General features: G+C 40.2%; 1 protein-coding gene across 1 annotated transcript in view; it reads left to right on the top strand.

Annotated features, from left to right (window-relative positions):
• The window catches only part of LOC128454895 (cadherin-18), a 153,209-nt gene that overhangs the window by 67,542 nt on the left and 64,903 nt on the right, over nucleotides 1-20,764 (top strand). Inside the window, exon 4 of the mRNA XM_053438488.1 lies at nucleotides 1,794-1,913. Coding sequence (XP_053294463.1) covers nucleotides 1,794-1,913 — 120 coding nt within the window. The remainder of the gene's footprint in view (nucleotides 1-1,793; nucleotides 1,914-20,764) is intronic.

Genomic DNA, 20,764 nt, shown 5'->3' with positions numbered 1-20,764 from the left:
GCATGAAGGGGCTGCATTACAATGGTTTCCTATACGCCCTGAACAGGCCTAAATTAAACTCTGCTGTTGATGGTATGTGAGCTCTTTGAACACCTCTGTCAGCACCTGTCAAAGATGAGAGATTAACCACAGATAAACTCTGTGCAACCACAAGTTAACAGCGCGTTTCTGCAGTTATATGGTGCTCTATGTTTAAGCTATTGAATTTCGTTCATTCACTGTCTTCAGAGTCGAAACCAATGCCAGTGTTAATTATTCTACTTCACTTCTATATGTTTGCTTCAATTGAAGTCGCATGTTAACCTCTAAGGCTTGACCCTTTTATCACTTCCTTACGGTGAGCGCTGTGCTCTGAAAAATAGTGTTGCACAGGGAGCACAACCTCTTTTCTTTACACAACTATGGCTGAAGTCACCACCACCTGCTCCCCTCAAAAATCTAAATTAAAATATCACAAAATTCAAAAAATGGTGAGATCTGATATAGGTCAACCTCTGTGAACATTAACTACACCAAAGCTCTCATTCTTTTTTTTTTTGGGGGGGGGGGTCCTTAATATTAATATATAAAATAACAAATTTCACAGGGCTGCCAGCCAACATCTATTCATCAGAGGTAAACTAACAATCTTACAGAGAGCTGACCTGTGGGTTCAGATTGGCCATCTGTCTTTTCTTCCAGATGGTTTTGGGTGGTGTAACAGTCTTAAGCACATATCTCAGCCATTTGTTGTATTTGCAATTAGAATCACTCTAATCTGTGAAATGTCTGTCATCAAGTGTTGCCTCTCTCTCGCTGCAGCAGTCGGCTGTGGAGGACATAAAAACACCACCAGCGACATTAACAATTTGAAATAGCTCCTCATTTGTATTCTCCTTCTAATGGTCAACTACATAACCAGCCGTTGCCTTTTTTTTTAAATGCCGTTAGAAGAAAATAATGAAAATAAATCTTCTCTCCGTCCATGTTACTATTCCAGGATATACTCATGTTAAATTGGCAGTGCAGCTTTGGGGCTTTATGCTGTTAACTACACTGGCTCATTTAAAGGGCTGCTACTGTGCTTACCTAAGTTTCGACAAGCAGTCAAAAATGGTTCATGTAAAATGTATGCTTGGTATAAAAGCTATGAAAGTTGAAGTGATGGGTGTGGTGTTCTGTTGTACCAATAACGACACCCAATGAGGATGTCACAGGGTCCGGGAGTACATCGGAACATTGCTGCAAGGTTACCTAAGTTAACCTTGGGTTGGTCTCCATTGATGGAATCGTTTAGCCTTAATCATATTAAAGCATGGAAGCAAGCAGAGTTGTAGACCAGCGTTTGCTTCCAAACAACAATCAGTGGCGTGTGTTCTTTGTTGTATTTGGCTAAACATGTGCTGTGGCTTGGCAAGAATAGACAAAGGGTGTGGAACAAGTAAAAAACATTGGGAGAAATGGAGGTCCTTTAGCCTTGCATGAGTAGTTGGTACTATCATATCGTGGACAGTCTGCATGGTCACACATTTCGGGATGTGCCAAACACAAGTGTTCGTTTAAACCTTTATGATCTTGAACAGATAAAAGCCATTTGAAACACTTTAATATGATCTGCAGATCACGGTGACCACACATATGAGATTGAGACCTTGGTTGAAATATACTAAAGTCTGTAATATTTGGTAAAAAGAAGTCACCCTACACCTAAATTATGCATGTATGCCAGTGATTTGTCATGATCAAAACCTTATATTGTTGTGGTCAGTACCAATAAACATCTAATCGTTTATATTTGTCCCTTCTATGTGCAGGAACATCCGTCTTTCAGGTGAAAGCCTTGGACGCAGACGACCCTACCTACGGGAACAGCGCCAAAATAGTTTATAGCATCCTGGAGGGACAACCCTACTTTTCTGTTGACCCCAAGACAGGTAGACCTGCCTCTCTGTTTACCTGAAAGAGATCTTATCTGCTGCCTAGAGAAGGTTCAAACAGAAAGCCACAGTAACTAGGGAGCACTTAGCACAAGTAGTGCTATTAACTACCTACTGTTGCCGAAAGCCAGGAAAGAACTGTGATTTTGAGTTTGTTGTCTGAGTCTATTCAATCTTTGGGGAAAAGTTCCAGTGAACTGCTTTTAGCACTGGAGCCAAATCTGTTGGCGAGTAGCACAGGTGGCCCAGCAGTAGACAGCTCCCACCTGCTCCAGGTTTTTTCCTTTTTTTGCATTGTAAAAGAGCAGGTGCAAAGCAGGTTACTTTCTTTGTATAGCTCACACATGTTCAGGAATCCCTGCTGAATTTTTGTTTACTCGCAACAATTATTCCTCAGGAAAGAACATGACGGATTTGACGACTTAATGTGACTCAATTTTAAAATGGTACCCAAATGCATTATAAAAAACAAAAGGAATTGTAATACATTGTCAGTTTTTCAAAACAAGAGATGAAAGCAACCATCTGTGAGAATAAACTGGGCCTCAATCATCAAACATCACAGTGCAGAGATCCATTGAGCTGATTAATAGCCCCCATGTCCCATGTAATATCTGGGATTTTCCCAGTGTTGCAAGTTTCGGTTTGATTACATCTGAGCGTGTATTGCCTCTATGAATTTTGTCGATCAAAGGTTCAGTGGCATCATGGTCATGGTGCTGCACGAACCACAATGTCAATGGCTTCGGTCCCATGTGGCACCTTTTTATTGGATCTCTTTCAGTGTCCCTCTCACACCTTATTTTATCTCATCGCTTTACTGTCAATGTCAGATTTCTGTATGTTAAAAAATACTGGAATTCTGTGTTCCTTTAATGAGACTTGCACAGCTGCTACTTTGACTTGCATATGTGATGTTGTTATTCAGGGATTCAGCAGTAAACATGTAATGCATCCAGTTTTAGAATCACTCTTATTCACAGATGTTTGCACATGTGTTAGAAGAAAAAGTCAGTATGGAAGTGACCCAAGAATGGAAATCTAAAGAAATAGATGCTAATCCAAATGTTGGCATTTCTCCACCCGTCCTCAGCACTTACATATATGTTTCCCTACGGCTCTTTGCTGAAACACCCTTTGGTCCCCTTACTCTCAAGATGGTATCCAAGTTCCTACATACCGCTCATCATCTGTGCTTGATAGGTTTAAATGTAACTTCCTTCCTTAAGTGATTAATGGTTTAAATGGTTGAATGGTTGTTGCTAAACATTGGTTGCATTGATCACCAAGGTTTATTCAATCACATCCCCATGTTAGAAAACAATTATTATATTAAACTTAATAACAACATACCCATGACAAGAGTGGCTCAAGTTGGGATCCTCGAGCCTGGACATGTCAGTGGCAGATGTATGCCTAAAACCAATAGAAATTGGGACAAAAATTCATTCATTCAAAATTCATTATTATGAATCAGAGAGGGTGCAGGACTATATTTCACTCTGTGACTTCCCTTGTTTCTTAGTTAATGCAAACTCAAAATGTTACAGCCATTTACCAGTTTTACCGGCAATATATTTGTTCATTTCCACAGCTCTAATTGAATCCATGCAGACTCCCCTATGTCTTTTTCCCTGATCGATTATAAGCTACGATGAATAAAAAACACCTTTTTTACATGAACAGCTTTTTAGCCATTCCTTTATTGGTAGGCTAATGAAGATATAAAAGCTAATTTCAGTTTGAATAGGAATATATTCTTGACTGTGACAAAAATGTTGTTGTGCTGATTTAATTACTGCTATGGAAATAATCACAATACTGAATATTCTTATGCTCTTATAAGAGGTTACAGGCCACGTCACCTCCTCAATCGTTTTAAGTCAGCAACCAGCCTATATTTGTTCACAGACGAACTTCCACTCACCTCACATATATTCAAACACAGCCTCGAAAGTCTAAACTGTTTTTAATTCTCGTACAATGGTATGTGTCAAGTGAAAGAAAGCTTGTGCATCTTTTAATTTAAAATGAAACAGTTTTTCTACTCGTTCTAGTCATAGCTTTAAAATATGACTTAGTCAAAATTATTTGCAATAAAGCTTCAGGGAACTATTTGCATCGTAAATCAAATGACTGTTGCTGTTAACATGCAGAGCACACATGAAATAAGTTTTCTGTCTAGCTCTGTCTTTCCCAAACAAAAGCTTTCCCAGGCATGATACTATGTCCATAAAAGACACAAGAGAACAGGCCTTGTAGAGACGGTGTAAAGAGAATATTGAAGTGTCCTCAGTGTGCTTTTCAAAGCAGATTCCATTCAATGTGACTGGAATTAACTGGAGCCAGAAAATGTTGCAGGCACCATATCTCCATGTTGTGTGTGTGTGTGTGTGTGTGTGTGTGGTGTGTGTGTTCGCTCATGTGTGACAGCTTCACAATGAGAGACTGAATGTGGATCAAGCTATTTTAGTGTGGCACCATTTCATTTACTTATGTAAAGTATCACTTATTGTCGTCCCTATTGAGTACAATAGAAAATACTGCATGTCTGTTTACTGCCTACGGTGGGACAGAATATGATAGATATTGTGACACCTTCCTTCTCAAATAACACACTCTGCACCCAGAACAAAGGCTTTCCTTGATGTGGTTGCCATATATTCCCATTCACTTGGGTAGTCTAACAATGGCATGTGCTCCTTTCTCTAAAACAGTATCCGAAGAAGTGCAACTTAGTTTCTAATAACTTCTTTCTGTCCATTTATTTTTCATAATAATGACCCAGTGCTTGCTCATTGTGGGAACAGTTGGGTTGCTCTCTGGTATATAAAGGTCTCCACCTAACTATGTACAGTGCTTTGAGATGCTGTGCTATGCTGGGATTTTGATATATATATATATATATATATTGCAAAACATATATATACACACAATTCAATTAAGAAAAAATTGAATGGTCTCTTGTGTAAATGTATTTCTTGCATTTTATTAGAGGATAGAATACATAGCAATCCTGATTGTACAAACTGAAGGGGAAATATTTTAGCAGCTATAGTTGCAGGGAGGCATAAAGGAAAGATTTACAATCATATCAATTTCCCTGAATGTGTCATTAAGTGAAACTCAGCCCCAAGCCTTTGGAGTATGAAATACTTACCCGCTGTCGATATAAGGGTGGCTCTGAAAAGTTTGTTGCTCTCTCATTGATGGTAGATGGCAGAAGTCAGGCTGGATTCACTGCACTTTTCTTGACTGCTAAAGTTTAAGCATTTTTTATGGTGGAAGAAAAAGTATAAAATATATAGAGAAACTTCTCAAAGCAGCTCTGCAGACTAATCCACGTCTCTGCTGTCAGCATTTTCAGAACACTATTTTTTCATTCAGTTTTCATATTGATCGTCCCACACAAACCGCGTGTGTGTGTGTATGTTGATTTGTAGCTACATGACAGGGCGCCCACCTTCTATTGTTCATTTTGTCAATTAGTTCCTGATCTGGGTGTCTCACAGACCCAGAACAGAATGCAGGTTTTTTAGCAGCAGCCTTTGCTCTGTGCACTGTAGGCTGTGCTCTGTTCTTGTGTTGGTATCAGCACTTTTATGCGCACACTGTTCCTGCAAACCTTCACAGTCCTTCCCAAGCCAAGGACAGACTCAATGAGGGCCCCACTGGGACTGCATTATGTTGATGCACTGTCAGAACATCTAGGCTGAATCTACAAGTCCAAAGGAGTAAGCACTTATCACAAACCACTCAGCTCCTAAGGATATGAGGTCATACAACCAGAGGAAACACTGTTGCAGCTAAATCTAATACAATCAAAGTTACTGGTGACCACTTCTTCAAACGGAAAATAAACAACATTAAAAAGATGAATTGCATCCATACTGCTCCTGTGGTGACATCCAAGTGTCCGTAAGCCCCACCATTCAAATTTGACTTAAAACAAAGTCATTTACACCAGGTTTTAGGCTTACATATCTGCTGTGATCCAAACGTGAACCCAACTCCAGAGGAGGATATCAGTTCCTTATATTTATTTCTTCATGTCTAAATACATATTTTTTTACCATAATATAAATATATGACAATGTATTTATGAACCCAACAAACACATATCAATGTGATAAGAAATCCTAAATAAACAATAACCATCTAGTGGGGGGGAAATAATGTATTTGTTCTATGACATTTCAGTTTGGCCCAAATTCCATCCGCTAACATGGAGTATGTTATTTATTTGGCTTCGCTTTCAGTGACTGTCGTAATGTCCATCTTCAAATATAGGCGATGACAGCATCTCCACTGAATTGAGCAGGTCACAAAATGGCTCCCTCCTTCATATGTGAGGAATCAACCATGCATATGGATGATCACAAAAAAACATATATTTATGTCAGGATGTTTACTTTCAATTATATATTTTTCAACTGTAGTCTAATTGTAGTAATATTAATATCACAGTAACAAACATTTGTCATCAGTAATGATGTGACAGAGGTAGCAAATTGGTCACTGTCAGCACCAGTGACCGTGCCAATGCTGTTGTTATACCTGAATCTATCAAGCCTCTTTGAGAGCAAATCAGTTAATGAGGACTATAAAGACTGAAGCTTTGTATTCTGGTTTGTTGATGTTTTAGATACCTGAAGCGTTTTCTGAATTCCTCGCTACAGCTCTGCTGGAAATGTCTCATCTATCTTTCATGAGTCATCCACAGAAATAAGAAAAAATACAGCCAGAGACAATACAATGCACTCAGGAATCCAAGGTTCATCGGCATCATTAACTGTGTTAAACTGCAATTTCTCTCCTGGTGGGAGGTTGGCTAATAAAAACTGCGGTCTGAATGGGCACAGCAACTGCTGCCATCCCCTCAACAAGCATATGTTCCCTTCTCTACCTTGTTTTCTAAAATGCCATTTCTTCAATCTCCTTATGCTCTTCCTTCGCCATCCTCCCATTATTCTCGTTTGCTGTCCTGTCGCCTTGCCAGCAGAGGATGGCATCCCACCTGGAGGGATTATGTGATTTTCTCTGTTTTTGAAGAAGTCGAGCCACCTAGAAAGAAAATGTGTGATTTAGTGAGAGGATAGCAGTTCAGTGAAAAGTCTGACACAGTTAATGCCCTCATCTAGGTGCTCTACAGGGACTCCCACTAGGCAAGGTCAGCCGCAAGAGCACACACACAGAGGCATTCAGGAAGCCTGATAACCCGCCTCGCATGCACAGGCACATTTGTGAAGAGGGATGTTTGCCACTGGCTTTTCAATTTATTGTGAGTTATCTTTTTTCCTGTTTGAATACAGTCTGCCCTATATGCCTCCACACTGCAGATATTAGTCGCTGTTTCATTTCTATCTGCCTTTCATCTTTTTATAAACCTTATTTTTGCTCTTCTTGTATGTATTTCTCAGAGTGAGTGTGTGTGTGTTTGTGTGTGTGTGTGTGTGTGTTCCTGCTGAATGCTAAGAGACTGTTTAACATGTTGCAGGGTGTTCAGACTGGCAGTAGATTAAGGCAGGTGGCTGGATTAATGAAACGTCAACACAGAACTTTAATGTCTAGACAACTGACTTCAGATAGTTGCTGAACATAGGCAGCTAAGAAATGACTGCACATCTCTACAGTCTTTCAATGTGCACATTACAGTTAGAGGTACTAAGTAGGTTTGTTTGCTGCTTCAGCATCACCATCTGTTTCCTTTGGTGGGAGCAACACCAATGTTTACTCTTGTTTTGCTGCCATTTTCTATAATTTCCTTGCTTTTGCTAAAGTTGTCGGGACATGGCGAGTTCAATAGCATGCTAACTTCTACTCAAGTAAGTATCCTAACTAGTCTATAGTGTCTGTAATACCACTTTGCAATCTTGTAGCGTCAAGGCTGGCCCACATTTAAATGAAGAGGTAAGGCTGCCTTTAGGGCAGTGGTCACAAACCTTTCGAAGCCCAAGATCACTTTTTTAATACTAAACATAAGCCAAATCTACCACCCTGATATCTTCCAAAAAAACAAACACTTCGGAGGGTCATATCTTCTTTTTTTTTAAATACCTGTTAAAGGCTCAATGTACGAGCATTAACATACGAAAGGCAATTATGCTGCCAGAACCAGTTTCAAAGTCAAAGCACACTGTGTTTAAATTTCTGAATCCATTAATTTGTTCTAACGGGACAGATGCACGTCTTCATACCAAAGTGTCCTGGTGTTTAGTTTAATCCAACCTGTATTCAGGGGAAATGCAGTAGATTAAACCAGGAGCTCCGCCGCTAGTAGCACACGCTGCCAATGTGAACAACAGACAAACTGACGCACAGCGGATCTGAGGCACAACAAGTCCAGAGCGAGGATTGACAGTGAAATCTGTCGGGATCAACCAGTTGAAAGCGAGCGACCACTGCTTTTGGGTCTCTTCTAACATAGATAGGAATGGCTGTTACTTTTTACGACTGGAGACACAACACTTATCAGCAACAGGGGGGGAGAGCTACTAGGGTGTCCCTAAATAAACTTCGCTGACTCCCCGCGTCCTATAGGCATCGCCGTTCTGTCAGGTAAATTAGAGCTGTGATTTTATATATACAATGACATATAAACATAGCTGGGAAAGTAACACTGCTAAAAATTATCCTGTTTTAGCTAAAGCTTTTATTAAGAATTAACCCCATTACATAAATACACATAATTTTAGAATTATTATAAATGTATTCTAAATTTGATTAACTAGGCTTGATTTTTCTGTAACAATTCAAAAATATTTGACTGATCAAATTTGAGGATGGTTGTAGCTAGATAGAGCAGGTCATCCATTTACCTGAAGTGATTCCTGGCCCCTATAGTTTCCATTTTGAAGTATCCTTGGGCAAGACACTAAACCCCAAATTGCCCCTGATGACTGTAACAGCACCCTGAGAATGGTATGTGTGAGTGATAGACTTTGCGCTACATATAAGCGATGCATGAATGTGATCTGGGATATAAAGCACTTTGAGTGGTTGTGAAAATACTGCATAAAAACAGTCTATTTTATCATCAATTAAGAGATTGATATTTTTTAAGAGCTGATAACCCCGGCTGCACCTCACATGCTGCAAAGGTAAATCTACATGTAGACATATGGTCATTCCCCTGACAAATGAAGAAAGCTGCCGATCCCTCAACTAGCATGGAGTCTCTAGGAATAAGTCTTGTCAGCTTCGAGATGAGAGCTGTTCTCCCTTTAGAGAAGTTTAGCACATCATGCACATCTCTTGAGTGTAAACATCACAAAAGGCAGCTTTTGTCCTTGCTCGGTCATTTAAACTTTGTAATTTCCCAAGGGCTCTTCTTCATCTCCTGTCTGCTCAAGTTTGCCACTTCAATGCCCAACACTGTCTGACTAGATGCAAAGATTTATGATCCTGGTGTATCCCTGTTCTGTCTGGATATTGTCTATTCCTGTGACTTTCCAATTCATTGGGATACAGTGTGAGCCATGTGTTTTCGGGCGTAATATCTGGTTTGCAGATGGTTTGCCATCTCAGTTCTTTACTTCACTTTCTGTTCCTTTCATGAGATCTATGCTATGTGGCAGCATTCTATGTCTCAGTTCAAACTTCCCTGTTGTGGGATCGTAAACTAAGGTCACACCTCCTACCATCTTTTTTATTCTGACCGTATAAGACATACATGGTTATCTATTACCCACAACTTAGCACTGCTTAGAATATTCCAGGTCACATGAATGTTATAGCAGATATGCCATCCTAGCTCCAAAAGTTCCCATTTTCAGAAATAATCCTGTTCTACACCACACTCCTATAGTTAATCTCCTAGAGTCTGCAAAATATCATATGAGAAAAAAATCTTCCTCCTGCTATCCTAAATTCATATGATTTTGCCTGGAGGATGTTTGCCTCACACTTAGTCTCAGTCAGCATGCTGCTCATCCCATTCTCATCTCGTCTGTGTTTTGCTTTCATATGATATTGCAAAGCTGGGTGAAAATTAAAGCTCCCATATATTCACATTGGTGGCAGCTGGAATTCAGTTCAGTGCTGGATGCCGTGATCCCAGTTTCTCTTGTCTGTTTTCAAGCTCTGTAAATTTGTGAGGCATAGCTAAACTCTTACCCCTTGTTTCACACAGCGGATGGCCTATTAACCTTTCCATGCTTCACAAGATGCTCTCCGCTCAATAGGGCGTGCTCCAACACTATCACTTGCACTGACTGTAATCTCTGTCCACATTCCAAATTGAAATTACAAAGGCTCTGAAAGCAGCTGCCCCTCTACCTTAACACCTGGAAATCAACCTGTGTCTGTGTGCATATTTAATTATTAACTCAGGCAAGTGCCCCTTAAAAGTGATCTCTCCACTCAGAAGTACTCATCCCACATTCAGGATAGTTGGGTTGCAGTGTATGTTTGCCATTGGCCTGACTGTGATGCCTGTCCGTCTCTGTAGTCATGACACCCATCCGGTGAGTGCTGGATACTGCTGGTGGGGGTTGATTCATCCAACCCAATTTGTTTCCACTGTAACTTCACTTTATTGGCCCAAACACCTCCCCTGCAGACTTAACCCCATCCCTTTGGCTTTATTGGAAATTATCAGAGTTTAAAACCCATTCCCTTAACCTCTAATGGCCCTTAGCTTTCATACCAAGCAAACCCAACATTCACCTGGCATCGAATAGCCTCAGCCCTATTGCAGGTTAAGTGTCTATTCTTCTGGCCAACAGTGGCAATTTTCCTGTATCGCCAAGTTAAATAAAACCATTCCTCTGGCCATCCATGGACTTATTCTTACTGTATGTTAAAACCCATTGAAACCCCATTCACCTGGCTTACAGTGGGCATTTTTCCCCTATGTTTCATTTACAGGTATTTTTTGTTTTCTCCTCTTTTATTGCAATATGTTTAGAGCAATGACAGATGTCCTATTATTTCCTTCTGGAACTAAATCACCTTCCCCATGTTGACAACGTTTTTATTATTTTGGGGGTTTTACTGCTCAGAACTACAGGAACTCAAGCCATTGAATCAGGACATGAATAAAACATTTTAAATAGTTCACTTATATTCAAGCTTGGCAGAAAAAAGCAGGCAAAGGATACACAGGAGGCAAAATAGGGGAGCTGTCAGTTGTAGCAGCAAAGTAGAGCCAAATAAAACAAACAGGGAACAGACAAAAGACAAAATCTGGGAACGAGCAGGAGGTCAAAACAGAAAACAGGCGAACAGGAACAGGTAAATGAGGCTGGTAAGCTATGGCTGTGGTGGCACATTAAACCATCTGGCTGAGTGTAGCTGTGAAATTAAGATTTAAATGTGGAACAAGAAACAGGTGAGAAGGTGGGCAGCAAGGAATCAGGTGGCTGGGAGGAGGGAAAGGCTTGGTTCACTGCAGTGGTGGTGGTGGTGGGGGGGGGGGGTTATTATCCATCTACTCCATCACATCCTCTTTGCTACACTGTCTCACTTGGCCAATGAACATTCACCCCACATGCCCTGTACCAATCCGTCTGCAGCAAGGGTCATCTTAAATGGCAATTGTTCAACCCACCTCCCCAATCAACACCTTGCCCCACACAACGATTCAGGTGCATCAAACATATGGTTCCATCTTTAATCTTTTGGCATTAGGCCACTACAATCAGCCTCTAGGCCCCAGAGGATTCTTCTTGTCTTGTCTCTTTAATGGCCAGTGCACATTGAAGGTTTACACAACAAGGTGTAATTGCCAAAGTCCTGCTCAGTTGTCAATATCAATGAATGTGCTCATTCACTCTGTATTGATCTCTTCTTATGGGACTACTTTATCCAACTCAGCCTGTTGATGTTGTAGCGTGGCTCGCCTTAATGAAAGCCACTTTCTACAGTATGACCATTTCACTCTATGAGAGTGAAAATTAGAGGTAATTGACTGTTGTTGAAATACATGGATTCACTGCTCTCCAACAGTAATGAAGCTGTTGTTCCTCCTTGTCTTAGTTGTAAAACTCTACTTCTTATCCGGCAGTATTGATTTCACTGATTTAAAATAACAAATGACGCAGTTATCAGACCTTCATCAGTATAAGATTGTTCTCCCTGTATCCAGTCTCTGTTTATGAAGTCAAAGAAACGCTGAATCACCAAACAGCTGGATTGAGTTATTTTGTACTCCCAACAGCAACTCTCTAGGTAATTGCTTTTGTGTGGCACTGTGCCAACAAGTCCTCCAACCTAAACCATTTAAATGATTTGCCTCTGCCCTTTAATGTGACCTATTGTGCGCCTTCTGAAAAGTACCACCCATGGTAGCCGTTGTACCAGACCTTTGTCCACAAGATAAAATCATGACTGTGCAGTTCAACTTATGAAATGGTTCTGTTTTGGTAAGGTTAGATACGAAAACAAGTTGGTTAGGTTTTGTGAAAGTATAGTTTGGGTTGACAACTCTTGGTTCAGAAATCAACAGTGATTTCCTATATCTTATGATTTACCCCCAAACCCCTCCCACCCAACAATGAAACCTATGCTGCTTGCTCAGACGGCCTATATCGTAATACAATTGTACAAGTGAACAGCCTCCATTCTCCCAGATAAAATGTAATATATATCCAAACTTTAAGCATCTCCGAAATTTTGAATAGGGCACTTTTTATGTTTGTGAATTCTGGATTCATCCGGCCTTATTTAAATGCTCATTAAATGTCGAGGCAGTGTGTATTCTCAGTGAAGTGAGAGTGAACAAATTATATTCAAGAGACCACTGAACGTTAAACACACAAGAGCTCGATTTTATGAAATCTCTCCCTGGTGTATTCACTTAAACATGGTCACTCACCTCACATCTTTGACAAATTTGCTCACTGTTCTACTGTATTTATTCAACCCAGATGGTCACCTACAAATGGAGCAAATAGCAGCTGCAATTTAGCTTGATGTATCTGTACCAACTGTGTGTGGGAGCTTTGTGTTTGTGTTCATCTCAGCCTCCGACTGATCTCAGAACTCACTTTCATTTATCTGTGCTCTCTCCACTTCCCTTTCTGTACCTGTATAAAGGAGATCCATTAAGCCACTCTGAAGGTGTCTATCGACTTCATATGCAATCATGCTGTCAATAAAATCTGATTTCAGTTCTGAGCTCACCAAAGGAACTAATGTGACTATTCAGTCTTTCTCTTAGCCCAAAGTTACAATCAAATACCTGAAGAGCAAATTACCTTAATTCCAATCAGACTGTACTGTATTTTGTGTTGATGAATAAATGCCTATGTTTGCATTTAATCAAAGGTGATTCAGCTCAGTCAACAATCTTAGTAAAAAATTAGGCCCAAAAATTGAGCAAATACTTTGTAAAGAGACTGTAAAGAGGAAAAACCAGTGGAAACTAGGGCTGCTCGATTATGGAAAAAATCATAATCACGATTATTTTGGACAATATCAAAATCATGATTATTCAAACGATTATTAATATGTGCCCTTATTCTGAAGTATATGCTTTATTTTTGTAATCACTTCCGGTTCCGGTAAACACCGAGGACGGCTGCGTGTCTTATTCCTCCGTTAAACCAGGACATCGGTGCCCGGTTATTCAAACCCTTTATGATGGCAACCCTAACACTCTCTGACCGACTGACCGGCGCCCAGAAATGCGGGTCCGGTCTGACCGGTCTGAACAGCCAGGCGGGAGCGCGCTTGAGAAAAGTGGTGGGCTGCCGCTACATGGTTTGCTGCTGCCCTCCCTTGTTTCCCCTTGCGCTGTTTTTTTCACCGCCGATCACCACACACACAACTCGCCCTCTTAACTTTACTGCTGCTTGAGAGTGAGTGCCAGTCAGCTGGGCCGCTGAATGCTTTGGGGGAAGGACTGAATTGTGCATGCGCGTCTCTTTCGAAAACAATGCCAAATAATCGTTTCAACTCGATTATAGTAGTTTGAAGATCGTTTGACCCCATAATCGTAATCACGATTAAATTTCGATTAATCGAGCAGCCCTAGTGGAAACTTCCCTCAGAAGGCTAATGGTTGGGTCCTGGTGGGCGGCAGTGGAAGGTGACTGAGGACTGGAGTGGCGTCTGGTCTGGATGGTGGATCGTGGTCCTGCTGGTTGCTGACCATGGACTGTGATTGCAGCGGGACTGCTTGGCATGTCATGTTGGGGTTGTCCTTCCAAATGTTCACCTTCGTCAATGCTGCTAAAAACTTTAATCTTGATGATGTTTTCCTACACCTGACATCTATTGCACTTCTGTCCGTCCTGGGAGAGGGATCCCTCACATGTGGCTCTCTCTGAGGTTTCTACGTATTTTTACCCTGTTAAAAGGGTTTTTAGTAGTTTTTCCTTACTCTTGTTGAGGGTTAAGGACAGAGGATGTCACACCATGTTAAAGCCCTATGAGACGAATTGTAAATTGTGAATATGGGCTATAAAAATAAAATTTGATTGATTGATTGATTGGGTTGAAAGAGAAGAAAAGATGGAGAGAGGAGAGTTGGTGTGAAAGCGGAAGAGAGAGGGGGGAGGGGGGGTAGAGAACAGTTGTGTAACTGTAATTAAGCACTGTCCGAGTGGTTGTGGTGATGATGATAATATGAATAGGGACACCTGAATGTAATACTGTTATTACTAGTATTATAAATAATAATAATACTGATAATAAATCATCGGCTAATACTAATGCCAGATGAGTGGTAGTGTCTGGATCCTGCAGAGAAACCTACAGAATGAGAGAGAGAGAGAGAGAGAGAGAGAGACAGAGACAGAGAGAGAGAGAGAGAGAGAGAGAGAGAGAGAGAGAGAGAGAGAGAGAGAGAGAGAGAGAGAGAGAGAGAACAAAGTCAATGACATGCAGTGGCACATCCATCCAAATCATCCATCTGTCCCACAGACCGGTCCAGGAGCTAAGTTTACAAACTTGAACCAGCTGAAACCGACACAAGATTGTAATTAAATTGTACTCATATTTCCTTTTTTTGTAATCCACAGAATGAAAATAATATTTTAATACTTTTTTAACGTCTTTAGGGAATAACAGCTTCCTGCTGGTTAAAACGTAGGAAAACAATCATTTTGAGTCATCTTTTGTGGAATACAGCAACCATCTGGGCATTAGGATGTAATTCCTATAAACAGAGGGAATCTGTGGTGAGCTAATTATAAAAGATGGCATACTCATCTCCCTAGTAGAAACATTTTGTGAGAGGACGGGTGGATTTTTATATTAAACTTTATTTTGCTGCCCATTGAAACATTAAAAAAACCCTCAGGACTCCCACCTACCCTTCTCGATCAGCATGATTTCCCCTTTATATGCTATACAAAGAGAGATAGGAAATAAATTTGAGGCTTTGGCCACACACTCTGGGGCTGCCAGCTGAATGCTAAAGGCTTGTTAAACATGTTGCAACGGCATCTCAGTCAGCTGACGGATGAACTTAGCGGTGCAGGCAGGTGGGAGCCAAGCACAACATGTTTGTTGGAATTTAGTTGACATCATTTGGAGGAGAGGCGAGGCAAGAGAGGAAGGAAGAGAGAGGAGGGAGGAAGACATGGAGAAAAAAAGTATAAACTAAAATGAGGCCGGGAAGCTGTGAGAGGAGAAGGAATGAAATCGAAGAGACAGGGAATGAAGAAGAGTGGAAGAGTGGCCTGAAGAAACTCATTTGGTTGGAAGGGTGGTTGAACTTCTTGTTTCTTTTTGTATGTAAATATTTCCATTGTTTATAAGCTACATATTAACATTAGTACCACTGATGCTGAATGAGTGAATCAAGCACACCACAAACCCTGTGTTTTGTGCTACTAGTTTATTAGGCATGTCTAATACAACAGCCCTGCTCTAAATCCTACACACATCACGTTTGTAATATTTATCTTGTGTTGAAACTGTTTTGAAAGGTGATTCAATTTATTGGTCATTTTGTCTGCCACAGTTTTTAGAGGTGCTCAATTGAACAGCAACACATTGTTCCTACGGATATCAGTAAAAGAGGAATACACTCATTTTGTATTATAGATTTATCCTCCAGAGACTCAACCCATTGAGTCTCTGGAGGATATATCAGTAAAAGAGGAATACACTCATTTTGTATTATAGATTTATCCTCCAGAGACTCAACCCATTGACTTGGTTTCTCTGTTCTTTTTTTCACATCTCATCTCATTTTACTCTGTTAAGTATTCTGTTGTAAAAAGAACATCCTGTGCTTTCCGGTGATGTGGGATAGTCTGGGATACTGGCCATCCGAAACGGCGGTTAGACGTTATGTGCATTTGATGGAAAGAGCGGAGGTAAGTGCTGTCATCTTGCCATGCTGACATCATTTGGTATGTGCTTGTATACCTTATTGAAATCCCCCCACAACCTTCAAGAGGATAAGTGGTATATATGGACTTTTGATGAAGTTTATAGTAAAGTAGGCTACAATAATAGGCCTACACAGCTCATTGTTGGAAACATAAAAGCTGGGTGATGGAGAGAGTTTTGAATTTTCAAAGCTGCATGAACAGCAAAGCGATATCCTTAGCAATATATACAGGACACCTGCGTGTGCAAACGTGTTGAGAAAACAAAAAACCTTTTCATAAGTTTGAAAAGGTGCCATCACACCAAGTATACAAAAAAACCAAAGTCACTGGTCCCAAACTGTGAGCACTGTTAGCCAAGTTTCTCATCAGACCCCAGCAGCTGTCGCTCATATCTACCTTGTCCCATACTAAAGCCCAGAGAGGGTACAAAAAAGAGAGGGTTCAGAACTATTGCACTAAGTGTACCAATACCGATTTGTACAGATTCAATTTCTAACTCTTATATACAGTCTTTTAATTGCATCTTTTTTAGCTGTTTACTTGTTTATTTATTTTTCTATTTTTAAATTTTTCCTATTTATACTATGCACCTTCATCAATCAATCAATACAATTTCATTTGTATAGCCCATATTCACAAATCACAATTTGTCTCATAGGGCTTTAACATGGTGTGACATCCTCTGTCCTTAACCCTCAACAAGACTAAGGAAAAACTACTAAAAACCCTTTTAACAGGGTAAAAATACGTAGAAACCTCAGAGATAGCCACATGTGAGGGATCCCTCACCCAGGACGGACAGAAGTGCAATAGATGTCAAGTGTAGGAAAACATCATCAGGATAAAGGTTTTAGCTGCATTGATGAGGGTTAACATTTGAAAGGATAACTGAAGGTCAGATACTTGAAGGTACAGTATCTGAGGAGAAATACTCTGTCAAGCAGTCCTGCTGCAATCATAGTCTATGGTCAGCAGTCAGCAGGATCATGATCCACCATTAAGGTTTGCTGCTAAATTTTGTACACTGTGCGATGAAAATTAAATGATTATAGTCTATTCCTATATTTCATCTGACTTCCTGTAGATTAGTTATAAGTCATGACCTGCCACTTTATTATTTTATTTATTATAATCTTATACTTTATCATGCATCTTCAAAAAAGTAGGAGAATAAAAAAATAAGAAAAGAAACAATAGCATGCTTCCATGCCTTCTAATATTATTCGTACAGTCCCCTTCTCCCCCCACTTCCTCCTCTCTGTTTACATTATCTTGGCGTTCATCGTGTTTCTTTGTCAATTCGCATTTTTGCTCCGCTTATTTAATAAGGTGATGTCAAAAGATAGCAGCTACTAGCAGGTGCGTATCATCAATGTTTGTATGAACAAAACAAAAACAAACCAGGAAAATTGTTGTCATGGGAATCAACAAACATCCATTCTTTCTTGCTCTTATCAGCATTATGCTGATGCTATGGAGTAATTTCCTTTCTGTGCAGCTCTCCAGTGGCCTTGGAAAGAAGGTGCTTGCTCTGCGCCTTCATGCTTGTGTGAGCACGTGAATTATCAGGAGAGAAAAGGATGGCTAACCTTGGACATCCTCAAGTGGAGAGTCTCAACATGAAAGCAAAACATTCTGAATGACAAAAGGGCTAAATGGGTAGCAATCTGAACTGACTCTCTTTCTTTTGTCGCCCCGTGTTTCACTCATGCTTTCTTTTTATTCTGGTCTTTACTGGACACATTATTAAATAATTATAACAACAACAATGTTAGCCTACCTAATTTTCTAGATTTTTTGATTTTGTTTTATGTCAGTTTTACAAAATAGTAGGGACCAGTGGCAGACAACACATAGGGAGCACCGGGACATTTCCCAGTGGCCTAAAAATCCTTTGGGCCTTGAACTGGTAACTTGACCAGCAATAATATAGCAAGCAGGAATGAGCTGCTGGACTTTCAAATCCACTTATCTTGCAACCAATGTAATGATGCTGGACGTGACTTGTCTCTACAAAACACATAGCAGCCCAGTGATATCTCATCTCCGCTATCTGAAATCGCTAAAGCAGCCGTGTTCCCGCCTGTGATAGTATTATAAGAAGGTCGGGTCAGAGGAAAAGGTAAGGAGGGAGAGAAATAAGAAAAGAAAACACACTGTACAGCCGCAATGGACTTCAGTCAAACCGGCCTCCAATCATTTCACAGGTCGCATTATTTCTAAGCATTAAGTTACAAGTATGTTTTCAAAATAAATGCGACCTTCCTGCAAATGTAAATTTGTTCCGCCCTTGAATACATTGATGAATTAATAAGGTAACAAATTAATTAAAATTCACAAAATTATTTGAACGGATAGAAGTGTTGATAAATGGAAAAAGATTGGATAAACAATTATGACTGCATGTTAAACTATTTCAGAGAAAATAATGATTTCTCATTACCACTGTGTGAATAATTTGTCAAACTTCGTAGTGAAGAACTTAAATTCAACAAATTAACAGACTACCTCTTTCCACAGAGTAATTTCACTTCACAATGACAGTTCACCCCCTCAGATTATCGCCCAGACAATATCAGGTACAATTTCTAATTAAAAGCACTTATAATATATCTTCACTGTCTTTGTTGTGGCAACAGAGAAGTAGATTCCGATGGCACTTTTACTTTTTTATCCAAAGCGACTTACATAAATGTGTACAAACCCAGAACAGCAAGAATCAAGTAAATACAATTTGCTCTTTTTTGTACTGTGGTTTATTAGACATCATCTTCTTAACCAAGGTGTAGTCGGATCAGATGTGTATTTAATCTACTGCAGAAGATGTGTTGACTCTCTGCTGTCCTGATGTTAAAGGGGGAGCTCGCAAGCAGTCGTGATTTTGTTGAGTGGTTAGTCGCTGTGAGGAAGCAGCAAGCCGATTGGCAGATGCAGAGCGGTGGGGCTGGGGTGTAATGTTTGTCCATGACCTGGATGTTGACCGGACCCGATCCGTTATCAGCACAGTACTCAAGTACTAGTGTCTTGAAGTGGATACAGGCAGCCACTGGTACCCAGTGAAGGGAGAGGAGGAGAGGAGTAGTGTGAGTGAACTTAGGTTGGTTAAAGACCAGTCGAGCCGCTGCATTCTGAGGGAACCTGCGAAGGTCTGATGGCGCTAGCAGGTAGACCTGCCAGGAGGGAGTAGCAGTAGTCTAGGCGTGAGAAGGGGACGTATTCTCCTGATGTGGTGTAGCATGTATCAAGACGAGCGAGTAGTTGCAGTAAAGTTGGCAGTAAGGGAGAGTTGACTGTCGAGTGTCACACCCTGGGGCTACCACGGAGTTGTCAATGGTAATAGTGAGGTACACTTGACAATAACGACCTCATTGAAAACATGGCAAAGGGCAGTGAGTTTCTAGTCTGGCATCATCAACAATATGGTTACCCTAAAAAATTTGAGGTCTGGTGGAGTCAAATTCCCAGCCTGAATTTTCATTCATAGTTGTAGTATTAAATACAATTGTATTAGCCATGCCAAAGAGTCTGCATCTCCCACACACTACCACAGGCAGACACCACTCTGACTGCACGATGGTTCAGAAACAGAGTAGAGGTCACAGACAAAACACATCAGTGTCTGAGAAAGAGAATATATCACTGAAACCTGCTATGTTGGAGCGTGAACCATGGAGTTTCCCTATTATGACGGAAATACATCCAAATAATTTAAGAGGCACTAGACAGTTTATACAACATGATCATATGTGTAATAGTAATATGAAATCAATAATTACTTGTGTAATACTGGTTTTTGGCTCCATAATTTCCTGATGGATGATCTATTGTAGACTTTCTTAAATACATTTCTCGTCTGTGCGATTAGTTCATACTGGAGATCTAAATTTCTGGCTCACAAAGATCGGAAACTATCGTCTTGTTTTTGAAATTGACTTGTAATTTCCTCACCTTAAGAATGGACACGGCAGTTCCTGACAATAATTACTCAATAGGGAGGAAATAGAAAACATGTTGTGAACTATTTTCAGCAGAGGATTAATCCAAATTCGGTGCTCCGGTGACTATTTGGGGCAGCAGAATGGTGTCTGTGGGACTGAGTCAAAATGAACTAATGTGTGTCTTGATGGTTATGAAGGAACATGTCACTCAGTGTCTCTAAATGATGTATTATTTATAGATTTCCTCATATATTAGGACAAAATGGGAGCTCTGATCTATCTGGCCTTGGACACACACACATTTATAGAAATATACATTTTAATCTAATATATCATGTCATTCAATTTCTATTTTGCTGATTTCAAAGGCTGATTCCAGGTCAACGTGATGGAGTTTATAGACGATACAATTTATTTTTATTATTAATGTTCTTGTATTTATGAAAATAAATAATCAAAGCCACAGATTATAAACAGCGTACTTTAATAGAGAGCATTGATGATATTTATGGATACTGACCAAACCAGGTAGTGGTGACATGAGCAACCTGCCTGCAGCACTTCGTTTGTACAAGAAATCTGTAATTTTTTATTTTCCACTGCTCAAAAAGTATTAATTTAC

This window comes from Pleuronectes platessa, chromosome 13, assembly GCF_947347685.1.
Source record: "Pleuronectes platessa chromosome 13, fPlePla1.1, whole genome shotgun sequence".
Lineage (NCBI taxonomy): Eukaryota > Metazoa > Chordata > Actinopteri > Pleuronectiformes > Pleuronectidae > Pleuronectes > Pleuronectes platessa.
This window is presented reverse-complemented; position numbering and strand designations above follow the sequence as displayed.